This window comes from Natrix helvetica (assembly GCF_964273705.1).
Source record: "Natrix helvetica genome assembly, chromosome: 2".
NCBI lineage: Eukaryota > Metazoa > Chordata > Lepidosauria > Squamata > Natricidae > Natrix > Natrix helvetica.
Window position 1 is genome coordinate 222,489,735 of NC_138552.1, and position 15,692 is coordinate 222,505,426.

The 15,692-nt window shown below is 35.7% G+C and overlaps 1 protein-coding gene across 8 annotated transcripts in view; it reads left to right on the plus strand.

Moving 5' to 3' along the window:
• Nucleotides 1-15,692, plus strand: part of FMN2 (formin 2) — a 199,895-nt gene that overhangs the window by 28,305 nt on the left and 155,898 nt on the right. For all 8 annotated transcript variants that reach the window (XR_014174411.1, XM_081941726.1, XM_081941730.1 and 5 more), the window contains 2 exons: nucleotides 1,750-1,916; nucleotides 9,806-9,953. Coding sequence is in view for 7 of the 8 variants with exons in the window: in XM_081941726.1 (XP_081797852.1) it covers nucleotides 1,750-1,916; nucleotides 9,806-9,953 (315 nt within the window). In the remaining variant the exon portion in view is untranslated. The remainder of the gene's footprint in view (nucleotides 1-1,749; nucleotides 1,917-9,805; nucleotides 9,954-15,692) is intronic.

A 15,692-nucleotide genomic window follows, 5' to 3' on the forward strand; every position in this document is an offset into this window, starting at 1 on the left:
GGAGTGAAATTAGGACAACCTATATGTTTCTAGTTTAGTACACATGTTCCTCTTTACAACTGAAAATGCTCCCATAAGTTAATACTTATATCTCACTACAACTGACTTTTGAAACTTACCTTTACTTTTATTTATTAGATTTGCTTCTTATCTTTTATACACGATGTTCAGGGACATGGGCATAGCAGGATCTTCTGTTTTTTTTCTTCTTCCCAAGAGCCTTATGAGGGAGTTGTGTGGAGGACCAATTTGCCTAAAACAACACGGGGCAGCTGCAATTTTTTTTAAAAAAAAATGGAGGTGGGAGCTTTCATTGCACTATTGCAGTCACCACTTCAACCTTTTTGTCGCTTTTTGGTTAAGGTTGGGTTAGAACCTGGGTCTGCCTTCTTCCGACCTAAGACCTAAACCACTATACCATGTTGACCTCTTCTTATTTCATGTAGTTCCGTTTATGAGCTTTTATGTAAAAAATCTTCTCTTTATTTATTTAAGCTCACATATTTTTAAATGTTGCTTTTTGTTAAGATGGCCAAGGGCAATGAAGTTAGCTATATCATTATATCTCAATTTAAACCAGTTCCAGTTCATTGAGAGCTAAAATCCTGGCTGAATTTGATTGCAGTGCAGGAAAAGCATTGTTTGGTAGGCTGCTGCTACCACACAACCTCCCACTTCTAATCATACTCTTAAGAGCTTATAAAGCTCAGAAAAAAGCTGGCCAGTAGAAGAAAGTTTCCCCCTATAAGTACAGCAATAGTTTGTGATAATTATACTCAATCTCTTTCTCTTCCTCCCCCACCTTTTACTGTCAGGCAGAACATTTTGGAATATTTGTCTATAAATAAGCTTGATGTTTCATCCAATAAATCTTCCCAGATAAACAATAGGTTATAGGTGAAATGCTATTTTACATTTAAGAACTTTAGGATGAAAAATTAAGTTTTAATACCCTGTGGCAGCAATTTAATTAAATTACAAAAAGGCATTGCTATTTGCTGAGCACTTAACTACAGCAGAGGAAGCTATGGAATAGCTTGCACAAATAGCTGATATAATCCTCCAATGTACTTCCATGTGCCTATGACGCATGCAAGAGATATAACTGAAGCAAAGGAGCTCCTTGCAGATGATCCTGTAGGTCTCCAAATTTAGTAGTTAATTCTCTGACATTGTTGTTTTTAAAGTAGCAGTTACTGTACCAAAATAGCCTATCCATATCCAAGATGGTGTTATCTAAATCATATTGAGATTATGGTGTTTGATGCTTATCAAATATAAGCTATAGTAAAGTATTTGAAGAGGTGTTTTATTCACATGTAAAGGTAAAGGTTCCCCTCATACATGTGCTAGTCATTCCTGACTCTAGGAGGCGGTGCTCATTTCTGTTTCAAAGCCGAAGAGCCAGCGTGTCCAAAGACATCTCCATGGTCATGTGCCTGGCATGACTAAATGCTGAAGACACACGGAATGCTGTTACCTTCCCACCAAAGCATGCTTTCAAACTGCTAGGTTGGCAGAACCTGGGACAAGTAACGGGAGCTCACTCCATTATGCAGCACTAGGGATTTGAACCGCTGAACTGCTGACCTTTCTGATTGGCAAGCTCAGCATCTTAGCCACTGAGCCACCATGTCCCTTTTGTAGTATCTGAAGAGTTAGATAATATTTTCTACTTGTCAGATTGTGATGCTTCACAGATAGTGATAACTCTAACCTTAACTCATTAACCTTTTTCTTTTCCTCCAGGGCGAACTCTGCTAGAAAAGCTCTCCAGTCAGCAGGAGAATGCACCCCAAGAAGAAGCAGAGAAGCTTTGTTCTTGGATCATTGCAATGGGTCTTTTGCTCCCCTTCAGTGACTGCTTCAGAGAACCAAGTAGTCAGAATGCACAACAAAGTGCACCAGCATTTGATGTAAGCCATAGCATAAACTCTTGTTTCTACTTAACAGAATTTTTTGTGATAATTTGCTCTTTTATCTTTGCATTCTCTTAAGTATTTCTTAAGATACTTACTTTGAATTGTCATTTAAATATCCATAAGATATGCTGTCCTTTACATTTTTTTAAAGTTTGTACCATCTACCCCTACTTTTTAACCAACATAGGCTTTTTCAACACAGATTGTTTTTAATTTACAACTGTAATGAAGCCTGGAATGACAATTCTAAGTAGTTGTTATCGTAAGTCGTGGCGTCACATGATCAGACCTGATTTTTTGAAGTTTTTGCAGCAGTCTTTAAGAAAATGTCGTGATAGTGAAGCAAATGCTATGGGTGTTAAGCAAATCCATTTTCCCTAATAGATGTTTTTTTGCTAGGCACTGGATTAAACACCAGAAACTGGCAAAAAAAGTTACAGTTCATAGTCACGTAACTACAGGATGGAGTAGGCATAAAGGTGACTCAGTTGTCAAGTGGCCAAAATGTGATTATTTGACTATGTGTGTGTGTGTGTGTCTTTGTTTGTATTGCAACTTTGAAAATAGATACTAAGTAACTCTGGGGAGGTTTGTTTTATCTACAAATGGTTGCTAAATGACTAGCAGTCCTAAATTGAGAATTACCTATAAATTAATATATACTAATGCAGTGGTAGTCAACCTGGTCCTGACCGCACACTAGTGGGCGTTCCAGCTTTCATGGTGGGCGGTACAGGTTTGTCCTATACTGAAGCCCTTCCCTTTTTAAAATTTAATTGACTTCCCTACTTTATAAATCACCATTACTGTGGAACCGGTGGGCGGTTAGAAAATTTTACTACTAATAGAGATACAAAAGTGGGTGGTAGGTATAAAAAGGTTGACTACCCCTGTACTAATGTATATTATTGATTGATTGATTGATTGATTGAGTAGATAAGCCATAAAACAGGTGTCAACTTTTACCAATCACAAAGATAGGTTTTCTCCAGAAAGATCTGCTCCCAAACTGTTCTTCATATCTTCCAATATAATGTGCCCCTCACCACTAAACAATTGGATCTGTCAGTCTTGCTGCCAGTGGTGAGCTACAACCGGTATGCCCTGGTACGGGCGTACCGGTGCCTGCCAGGAGCACCAGGTACCGTTCCGGTATGATGCTCCGGTTGGCCCACCTTCCCGCCCGCGCACTCCTTACCAGTATTTAGGGTTTTGGGGACTTCCGTACATGTGCATGGAGCATACGGCACCTGTGCAATGCGTTGCGGAGCACTGCGGGCAGTAAGTACGCATGTGCTCGTGTGCATGTGCGCTATGCACATTCATGTGGTGGACGCCCGGCCCCGTTGCACTGTATCATTTGCAATGGGATCCGGAACCCACCACTTCTTGCTGCTGATTGTTGTCTTCTCTTCTCTTTTTTCCCATTTTTCCCACCATTTTAGAGTTTTCCAGGAAGTTCAGTCTTTGTATAATGTATCCAAAGTAGGATAATTTGAGTCTAGTCATTTGTTCCTCAAATGAGAACGCAATTATCCATTTCCTTCAGTCATCCATTCGTTTGTTTTCCATGGCAGCTTTCTCCAATAACAACATTCAAAAGCTTGAGTACAGTTTCTATCCTGCTTCTTCAGAGTCCAATTTCCATTTCCATAGAGTATCACAAGGAAAATCATTGCCTATGCAATTCTGTTCTTTGAAGGGATAGACACATAATTTGTATCTTCTAATAGTTTTCTGAACTTCATTGTTAAGTTCTTTCCTAAGAACTTCATCTTTCTTGGCTTGGGCTTCTCCTCTTGGCAATTTCTACAATTTGTTCTAACATCCAATTTGCTTTCTTCTTTGCCAGCAGACTCTTTTTATATTCATAAAATTTCTTTAAGTTCATCCCACAGTTTTTCTGGTTCACCATTACTGATATACAGGACTTCAAGTGATCCCTAATGTTTTCCTTGAAAATGGTAGCATATGCTCCAGACCATATTGTGGACACTGGTTGGCTTTCTTTTGCTTTAATTTTACTTGGAATTTGCATATGAGCAATTTATAATCTGTTCCATAGTCAGCCCCTGGCCACGTCTTAGCTGTTGTAATTGAGCTCTTCCTCTTCCTTCTACCAACAATATAGTCAATTTGATTGCTGTGGATACTGTCTGGTGATGTCCATGTATAAAATCATAGTTTTGGTTGTTTGAAAACAGTGTTAGCAAGATAGCAGCAGATATTGATAAATTGTTCTTCTGCTTTATTTCATTTTCCTAGGCCATGCATTCAATTATATTTACTAAATAATTCAATGTATTAATTAAATAAAACCAACAAAAATAATTATAACACAAAGACTACAGGCATAACTGTAGTTGCTATTACAACTTATTTGCATTACTTTTTAGTGGTATCTCTCGATGCATTCCTTTCAGAAGTCTCTTTAGATATTAATTCAGATAAAATGAGGTTTGGTAGAGGATTTGGAAGTCATAGTAGGAAAATAATAGTACAAGACCAGGCCCTGTCATCAATCAGTTGATTTTACTAATAACATAGATTCTCAGATATATACTTTGGAGCCATCTGTTAATACAAATAGAATGATAGCTGCAATCTAGACCATAGTAGACTGCCCTGAATTCAGTACTACCCTCTATTTATTTGTGGTACCTAAATAAATATCTGAAAAGAAGCTGAAGAAACAAAGGACAACTTAATTACAGTTGCTGTTGCAGGAAGATCACACAGACTGACTACAAACAATGGCATGACAAACTAACAGCAATGGTTCACTGGAATATTTGCAGGAAATACCATTTGCTTGCAAACAAGAACTGATAGCAGCATAAAATAGACAAAGTAATATAAAATGAAGAAGCTTTTATAATAATAGTTTATTAAACTTGTATTTTGTCTGATTCTCAATGATTCTGTCAGCTCACTATCTCATCAGCTTTTGCATTCCTCTTCCTCTTTAAATCACCACTGATTTAATATTCTTGTTATTCCAAGTAACAACCCCAAACAAAAGAAAATTCCCAGGCTTAAGTTTTCTCAAAGTTCCATTTTATTAGAGATGTCATAGTGGCACACCTGGGAAAACCCGAATCTCAAAGTTTCCAGGTTTTCCCCACCCAAAAGAAAGTTCAAGTCCCTGCCCAGCATTCACATGTCACTGTCCAAAACTGGAGATGCTTCCTAGTCCCACCATCACAACTGCAGGGCAAAGTGTCCTTGACTCTCTGAGAAAGAATGTTATTTAGACTATATATCACCCATACTCCATATAATCTCCCTTCCTGTTTTCCCACAGCAGAAAATGTGGCAGGCCTGAAGGCCCAATGTAAAAGATGGCTTCCAGGTCCGACAATTATTCAGCTTGGAATTCTGTTGTTACTGAATAGACATAGCTCTTCCCAGTAATATTTGTTGTCCAAGCATATGTATAACAAGACTATCAAAAGATCAATATATGTTTTTTTTCTTTTTCTTTTGTGCAAATAACTCATTATATTGTTCCTTAGAATAGACCTATTGTATCTTGCCATAACTTCCCAGCAAATCTTGCACACTGCCTATCCATCAACTGAATTTTATTATAATACATTAGATATCATAGTCATTTAAAAACAAGCCATCTACAGGTCAGAAGTATGAATAGTTTGTTCCTCTTTCTCTTCATTCCACTTTTTAGACCCATACACGTACTTAAAAGTAAAAAATCAACTTAGCAAGGGTATAAATAGAAGGCTTAAAGTATTTGCAAGACCTCTTGAAAATGGTTAATAAATGAACATCCTGGTATGGAAGAGTTGCATTGATTAGAAGTTAAAGTATTGCTTTTTAATGGCAAATATGTCTTTTAGTATTTATTTTAAATGTCTAACAAAGCATATTTAGTTAATATTTAGTTAGGAAGAAAATGTCAATGTTATTTACTAGGCTGACTGCCTACAGGAAACATATACTACGCTTAGAAACATCATGCAGAATCTGAATTCAGGATATACTTAGAAAATATATGTTTTATTCGAGTAAAATATAACATGCTTTCTTTCAGGCATTTTGTCAGTGGCAGACTGGAATATTTGTCTTGGCAAAATTGGCAATTGGCAAAAATTTGCAAAATATAATATTTTAAAAGAAAATAAAAAGTGCCCATAAGAAATAATGGAAATACATAGAAAAATTGTAGTGACCTATTTTAAGTCACTTCAGTTAGTATTTTCCCATCCTAGGCCTATATGTCAATTGGCAGATGGATAAGTTTCATTTAAAATCCAAATTGCAAGGAAAAAAGAATTTGCAGCAAAAAAAATCCAAACAATATTTCAAGCAACAGTCTGAAGTATCATTTATTTTTAATACCATTTTAATATTCTGCCCTAAAGTCCTGAATGAAAGACAAAATAGAATAGTAGCAAGCAAAGAAAGAAAGAAATAAACAGGACAAAACCCAAATAAATAAAATAATTTATCCACACATCCTTAGTTCAGTGGGACAGGAAAGGATGTCTTGACACTTTCAGTTGAGAAAACAAACAAAAAACAAACAAACCTTGGCAACAAAATCAAGACATATTGTGCCCTATGAACAGCAGTTTGTATGCACACAGCAAAATCTCAGTAGCGTAATCAATCTTATGTCAAACTTTGCATTTTGGGAGTTGCACACCAATAGACACATGAATTGAAGCTCAAAAGCTATCCATAGCAGGCACAGGCAAGTCTTTTTAAGGTATTACATTTGGCAGCTGTGGACAGTCTGTGCATATTTTTATGTCTAGTTCATCTCAAAATTCTATAATCTGCTGTGAAACGAAGACACATTTCTTATTGAAAGGCTCCCTGAATCTCAGCATCCATGTGGTGCGCTCACATTCTGCATTCCTGCCTGGGAGATCTGTGTGAGCTTTTCCAGAGTGAGCCACATTTCAGATTCTGCATCAAGAACTGAGAGATACACGTGTGAGTCATGTCATTCTCCTCCTAATATGGCATTTTAATGACAGGAATAGTGACTCATCCCAGTTTTCCTGTCAACTGAGTCACTGGCAGGCTCTGAGTATTATCCAAGAGACTTCATGTCTAATGAACAGTATCCACTTTTCTGAACATTGAAGGTTTATCTCCAATGGGTTGCAATAAGAATATGACTGCAATAAGAGCATGTCTGTTTTCTTGTCTTTCTTTCCTCACAATAGCATAGAATGGAATTTTCTGGATAAGTCAAACCACCAGACTGCTTAGCATCTTGCTCAGTGCTGGTCCATCTCTACTTAGGGATTCTGTTCTAATCTTGCTTTGAAATATATTACTTTGCAGATAAGCAGGAACATTCTGAGAAACTTTATTTTGCAAAAGTTCATTCTACTCTCAGAATTTACTTTCTTTATACTAGGTATCAAAACAAATCTTGGGAAGGCTTTACGAAGCAAACAAATTTTTTAGCAGGATGCACTGCTAAATCTTTCTGAAATAAACCTATCAGTGGTATGGACATTGAAAGTTTATCTCCAATTGCTTGCAATAAGAACATGACTGCAATAAGGGTATCTGTTAATCAAAAACAAATGTTTTTAAAAAACAAAGAGGCTTTTTGGAAATGACATTGTTCTTCTGTTATACCTGGCATTTTTTATTATTGAAAAAAGAACTGGAAAATGTTCAAGAAACTTCAAAGCCAAAAGCAAGAAAAAAGATTTTTTGGTAATATTTGTTCTTTAATTTCCCAGTACTTTTTATTTTCCTTCCTTCGTTCCTTCGTTCCTTCCTTCGTTCCTTCCTTCCCTCCTATTGCTGACTAAGTCACTGTAGGTCCCTGCAACTGTTTCAAGTGATTAAGTATGAATTGATTAAATTCAATTTGCATCACATGTGACTCTTAAATTTTCCTTGTTTGAGGAATTTCCAAGAGCTGAAACTGTTGTGAACAGAGAGTGCTAGGAGTTAAAATATCTACTGCAAACTGCGCTGTAAGATTTTAGTTGCTACTTACTTATTCATAAGATGAGTCTGCCTATGTCAGTATAGAAACAAACAAGACAATAGCATTCCTATAATTCAGCTTGGAGGTCTCATCTGGTTTGCTCTTAACGTAAGTACTCTATGGCTTTAACTGATAACATTGCAGTTAACAATGTCATTTCCTATCAATAGGAAGTAACTGTTTTGTAAACTAGAATAGAGGTAGATCTGTGAGAAAATTAGAACTGTTTGGGTGAATGTAATGAGAGAAGGCAGTAGCTGTATTGATTAGAAACTGGATGCACTCTCCAGATTCTGCAGGCAAATGGGGTGCCTCGCCCTTGTAAAATAGCTCTGCAGTTTTAAACCAGAAGCCGACATCATTGTGAAAAAGGATATGTTATATACATTTTGTAAACAGTTGTTTGCTGAGCAATTAACTTGTAAGGCTACTCTGCTTAATAACAGATTAAAAGTTGGTATTATTACAATTATTGTGTTATTGTTATTGAAAGTTTTAAAGAAAAACTGGATGGTTCATATAGATATATTTGGTGATTTGACAGTACCAATAAAGAACTTCACTTCCTTGTAAACCAAAATGACTTCTGCAAAGGTATCAAAGGTAAACCTCTGTCTGATTTATCAAGATAAATATCAGAAAGGAAGTTATGATATATAAATGTCATAGTTAAATGTTTGGTTTTTGTGATAAAAGGCTGTATACATGCTAATATCGTAAATATCATAAAATCGTAAAATATAAAATCGTTTAAGAACCCCATATTGCTATATTGTATTAAGAATTGATCGTTTTCTTGCTTTAGTTTCAGCAGTTATGTTGGGTTTTGTTTCAAAAACTTTTTGTATGCATGAGCATGAAAGAGGTTTTATAAAGTATAAAGGTTGCCATTTCCAAAAAGCTCCCAGTACTACTGGGCAAGGAAAATAGAAATGGGTTATCTTGTGAATTTCAGAGAAGACTTTATAATTTCTTCCTAGACCCCAGATTAATTTATATAATCCTTTAAAATATCTCAAATAGGAACTACAGGGTTGCATAAAGGGAGCTTTTAAAGATAAATGTGTATAGTATTTTTTACTGATCTTTCCTTTATAGTAATACACAAGGTACTTGGGATATAACAGTCACATTTTCAGCAGTTATTACAGAAATAATACTGTTACAGCTTCACTACTTTTAAAAGTACTTATAAGTTTATAAATTACAGTTTTCAGCTTTGGTAAGTTAAATTAACAAATCTTATCATGGCAACTTCAGCAAACAAGCTGACTAATATTATATCCTAGTCTAATATGCCATCAAATTTGGTCAAATTCTAAGACAAAGTTGTTATTCACAATTTATGCTTTTTAATAGTCAACAAAGAGTTCATCTTAGATTTTCTATTCCCAAAGTATTGTTCCATGTCAACATGAGGATAGCATCATGTTTATGAACTAAATTGACTGGGCTAATAAACAAACAAGCAACTCCTTTAATTGCTTCTGAGTTCAGTATGTGCTGTCCCATATACACAATTTAGTTTTAAATGTTATGGTATAAGTCTTTTACCCTGTTCACAGGTAATTGGGATTTCCCCGAAGTCTTTCTTTGTACAAAATCAAGATAATCTTGTTCATACAATTGAGTTTTCAAGAAACATTGACTTAAAATATTTAAGTTAATATTCTAATGTTATTTATTAGACAGGTATAAAGATGAACTTTTTAATACTGGTAACTCAGCAAACATAGAACCATGATTTTTCAAGATTTTTAAAAAAATAAATTCAATTTTAGGTTTCATGAAGTGAAATGTGAAAACAAAGCCTGGAGCAGCACTGCATTGTTAAAAGCAGATGAGAGATAATAGCTTTGAAAATGCATGATGTTTGTATTTTATTTTTGTCTTGTAAATAAAGCAAGATCAACTTTATACTTGGGCTGCAGTCAATCAACCCACTCATTCATCAGATTACACGGAAGGAAGATTTCCCAGGACAACTCCATCAGCGTGGTCAGCCCCAAAGCCTCCAGATGAAGAACAGAAAGTGCACCATATAAAGAAAGGTTAGTGGACACCAGTACATAGAAGTGATGGCAGTAACTACCAAATCTTAAGTCTGTATTTAAAGCCAACATTTCTATTAATTGGGACTTTTTTAAAAAAGCCAATGCTACCTCAAAAGTTCTTCCTGTGAAGAACAATATGAGGAAGGAATGCTGTGGATGCTGCTTTGAGCTTCTGAATGAAGGTAAGTTTTGTATTCATACACTCCAGATCATACAATATATTTCACACGACACTGTGAAATTAATTTCCCATTATTATTTTCCACTGAATAAACACTATTAATTTTGAAGCTTCAGCCCCCCCCAAAAAAAAATCATTTTAGGGAGAAGGTTTAAGGGTCTTAATAGCAATTTGCCAATGTTCATTACTTTTTTAAAAAAAAAAAAGCTTAAAATACTTCCTGAGATAATTTGCAAAGCAAACATCAACACAACAAAATAAAAACCAGTATATTTGTCATTGTGGCATTGACAACCTATCAAGAAGTAGCAACCTATTGGTGGTTTGTTAATGGATGAGGGTGGAGCTGAGTCTCCCCAATCTCGTTTCACTGCTCCAACTATCGCACCTATTTGGCTCTTACTATTCACGAGCAATTGGCAAGTGCATTTTATCTTTTTCCCTTTTGATTTTATATTGATGTCCTGTTTGCCTCTAAAGCTGGTAAATTGCTTGAGGTTCAGACAGAGGCAAAGGAGAAAAGACACGAAGAAATGATGAAGGAGAAAATGATGATGAAATGATGCAGACAAAGTTGAACATAACTTTTTAAGAATTATATTTTAAAAATAATATATCAGCAGCATCATGGGTAATGAATTTGAGGGAAATTATTTTGGCATTCTTTCTGCTTCCATTTGGAGGCATAAATGCATTTGAGACAACTATGTATAACAATGATTTAGGTAGAGTCACTGAAATGAGTGCTGCGCAGAGCAGCAAACTGCAGGATTGAAAGTAATGACTTTATACTTCAGGTTTTGTTTCCTTTTTTATGACATTTTTAGAGAAAAGTACTGGACTTTTTATTTCCCCCTTTCCATCAAGTAGTGTTTTGTGTCTGGAAATCCCCATATTTAATGGCACTTAGAATATTTGAACCCAAAAGCTCCAAAAGGTTAACTATCTCTGATATGGATGTTGAAACCATCTTCTATATACTATTACATTGTAAATTTTATAGAGACATCACGTCAATCTATATTGTGCCCCTAATAGATAAATTCCCTAGGAGGACAGATAGATTTTACATGAACCTTCTCCTTTAGGATGTATATAAAACCATTCATTACGTGTGCAGTGTAATCACTAAATTTTATGTGAATGTAATAAAAGTAAGATGTAATTAAAGACCTGTACCTTTGTTTTAAATATTACTTTTGGTTTAATACATCTTAACTGATTGTTGGTGAATATCTAGTTTTTATTCTTACTTTACATCTGTTATTGTATTAGATTTATCATCTGGGTGACAATGGTATTAACATAGCAATAGAGGAGTTAATGTTATATGGTGTAATTTATTTTGCTAGTTGTTAGTACATTAATGTGTTTATTTGCTTCAGTCTAGTTTTGTTCTTTTAAACGTTGCTGATCATTGACCAAATAAATATCATTGATTGATATGACCCTTCCTATGGCAATTTATAGGACCATCAAGCTATTGCCATGGTGGTAAATCAATCAACACAGACAGATTACTGTATATTGGTCCACCTTAATGGCTGTCTGAAGCTACAAATCACTAATGTGGCCCTGCTCCTGATCTTAGCTGAACTGTACTTCCCACATACCTTCCATAACTCATCACATTAATTTTTCAAAGCCATCAGTAGCAAAGCTACAGACATTGAAGTAATAGAAGAAAAACTCCGTTGATTAGCAACATGGTTTTGTTTGGTTTGAAGTGGCTTCCATTGATTAAAAATGGGATGCTTTTTTTTTGTAAGACCCAGCTGCTTCTTTTCTTTTCTTTTCTTTTCTTTTCTTTTCTTTTCTTTTCTTTTCTTTTCTTTTCTTTTCTTTTCTTCTTCCTGCCCATGGTCATTGTGTGATATGGATAGCTGTATAAATTGTACATATAAATAAGTGTATTAAAGATAATCCTGGATAAAGGATCCTAAAAAGAACAATCCATACTAATTTATTCAAAATATAAAATCTTACTTTGCAAAACAAAACTATTTTATTTATTCCGCTTAAACTTCACACTCCCATGATAGTCTATATAGGTGTCCTATCTTCATTTGCTGAAATTACAGCAAATAACTTGTAAGAACAGTAAAAAAGCTTAAGGGAGGGAAAAGAATCACTGAAAACACTTATCTACCTTGAGACAAGTTTCATTTTGACCAAGTAAGGTTCTGGCCAATAAAGACTTTCAACCTTCCACCTGAAGCTCACCTGAGACTTTTGTGTGTGGCAATCCTGACTCTGGTGACTGCCTGGACAGGTCCTTGCAGTTTTCTTAGCAAGTGTTTTTTTTAATGTTTGTCTAGTCAGGGGTATCAAACTGGAGGTGTCACATTGTCATCATGGGGCATCGTGACTTCCCCCCTTCACTAAAATGGGAGTGGGCATGGCCAACACGAGTTTGACACCCCTGGTCTAGTCTTTTTCCTAGGATTGAAAGTGCATAGGATTGAGTGTGTGTCAGGAGTGGTTCCTGCTGGCATTACTGCCAATTCAGCTTGCAAAAAAAAAAGTTTTTTGCTCCACACACGTGTGCATTTGCACATAAAAAGGTCTGTCCATGCGCACAACATTAGAAAAGGAAAAAAATTAATTTTTTGCAATGATTGTTCTGTGCATGTGCAGAATCAAAAATCAAGATGGCACTTCCGACAATAGAACTGGTTCAGGGGTGTGGCAGGCCGAGTTACTACGTACTCGGCCGAACCAGTCCGAACCCACCTCTGGTGCGTGTGATAGGCCAAAGGTCACCCAGGTGTTTTTGTGCCTGAAATAGGACTAAGCCTATCCAATACCTTCACTACTGCACTAAATTGGCTCTGTACCACACCTGGGGAACTATTTATTAAGTAATGCACCTGTGCTACTGACAACTAAGAGCTGTTAGTTCTTAAATTGCTTTGCCCTAGAACTTCTTATTCAGGGAAAGAGATATATGCTCTCTTGCAATTGCCACTATAGTCTCTGTCAATCAGTTTTAGGATGAAAGTGTGCATTCTATGTATTCAACTTGCCCCTGGCATTTAAAGTAGTTAACCATTCCATGAGCTATCATTTGTTCAGTTTTTAAAACGTCATTACGATTTTCAAATACTGACTTTTCCTCTTCCCAGTCTTAACATCCATGGAAATACATTTAGCGCAAGTATTTTCTTGGAAAGAATACTTTAGAATCAATGTTGATGGTTCTAAATTTCATATTGTTTTCCTCTGAGATGCTAAGTGCTAAGTTTTCATTTATATTGAAAAAAATTCTCTAATATCTTTGAGTAAATGTATCCAATTTTCTATTCAGGCTAATTAAAGTAAAATTAATCATCAGTACAAATTCTTTGTATCCAAATGTGTACATGTCTGTGTATATACCATGCAGTACATACCTAGGTTAGCCTGAGAAGCATATTGAAAATAGCAGGTTAAATGGAGTGGAACAGAAAGCAAATTAGATCATTGTCATCATCCTTCCTGGAAATTTTCTTCAATCCCACAGACCATATCTACAGTATTCATTGTTGCTTCTCTTTGCACAAATTGGGTAGGTATTTCCATACTACAGTTTTAATAGTTTTAGGAGAAAAAGGAAGATCAAGATCCTCTTTGCAATTTTATTTCTGGTTTTTTTTTTCATAATTATTTCAACAACCAAGGGGAAGCTTGGTAATACAAACTGGATTTGCGGCCCAGAATCAATTGGATTAGATAGGCAGCTGTAGAAATGAAGGAAGTACCAGTAAATGATTCAATATGTTGAAAAGAACAACGTATTGATTTATGTCTTTAGTATAATATACTACACTCCATGGGCATTATCGTTTTAAGATTGGCTGCAGTATAAATGTTTCTGCATAGAAAGATTTTTAAAAAAAGTTCCTTACTGCTGGGAATACAGTCTGGGAAAATCACATATGGACTGAGTGTAGCTTAAATCATCAGCCAGCTAACTGCAGCAGGTGCATCCCTCTTTATATTACTCTAAAGGTCTCTACCCCATCATTAAATACTTCAGATTTTATGGTTGTGGGAATAGTGGGGATTTTTAAAATAATCAGTAGAGTTACTTAAGACATATGGTCTTCCATGTTAATTTAAATTACCTACATTATGTAAGTATTTGATTCTGCTGTGTTCATTATTATAATGGTTTCCAAAGAAGCACACATAGGCAAAGATACATACCCCTGAATTCCAAAAACATGAATACTTGTTACATGTTTTTTCTCCCTTACAGTTCCAGTCAAGAAAGATTCCACAATGGTTTCTTCCTAAAATATTTATGTCATTCACTCCTATCCTTCAGTCCTTGTCACTTGCTCTTGCCCTTACTCTGGAAGTTCAACCTTTCTGCCTCTGTGGACTAACTGTGGCAAGTGCCAGTGGGCAGGAGGGGATGGTTTCACATGTGCAATCTAATTCCATGCATGCAAGTTCAAATCTCACCAGCTCAAGATTGTCGCAGCCTTCCATCCTTCCTAGGTGGGTAAAATGAGACCCAGATTGTTGGGGGCAATAGGCTGACCCTGTAAACCACTTAGAGAGGGCTGTAAAGCACTGTGAAGTGGTGTATAAGTTTAAGTGCTATTGCTATGCACAAATGGAGCTTTGTGAGCTCACCAGTTGCTTGTGCAGCCTGGTTCCCAATAGGCTGCGACTGGTAACAAGCCACGACCAGTTACGGACCATGGACTGGAGGTGGGGGACATCTGGTATGGAAGAACCAGGAATAGCAGAAGAACTAGGAATTGAAAGATGAGACCAAGTCATGATAGAGTCAGATATGTTTTTTTCTAGATTCTTACCTCTAGTATGGAGTACTAGGATGTATAATCAACAAGGTTGTCATGACATATAATATACGTGAAAAGTGTGACATAGAGGAAGGCAATCCTGTCCCAAGTGGTTGTACTACAGTTTGTTATATATGCAGCTATTTGCACAAAATTTGAAATCCTCCCCCAAAATAGGGGAAAACATGTTTTTTCAATACTGCTTGGAAAGTTATTCTAATTGATAAAAAATTACTTTCCCTAGAAATGCATTCAGCAAAGAGATTATACATATATCTAAAAGCAAGCCTAAAGTTCTTCCCGCTCAGTACCATCCCTGTTGCGCTGCTCATTTTGGGGATGCAATTCCTGATGAAATTAGAGAACTTTAAAAAGGCATTAAAGATACATTTTTGTGACCTGTTTTTTAATTGTTGACAGTTCTGATTTAATTTTTAATTGATATTACAGTATGTTTTATTCTGATTTTTTTGTTTTGTTTTATGGAATACTGCCATCTGATTCTGATAGTCAGCAGTATAAAAATTAGTTATAAATCATACAGTTTGGTGCTTACATCTTCTGGGGATTTTTTCTTCTTCAGCCAATCTCTTACAGGTCAGCTAAATGTTTCAATCCTTGTACTATTGATGAATGTGCTCTTTTAAAAGTACATTTAACTACGCAGTATTGATTTTAATTATTCAAACTGAATCAAGCACTCAAATTTGCTTACTGGTAAAAATGTACTTTGTTACTATCTTCAGTTCTTTTCATTCA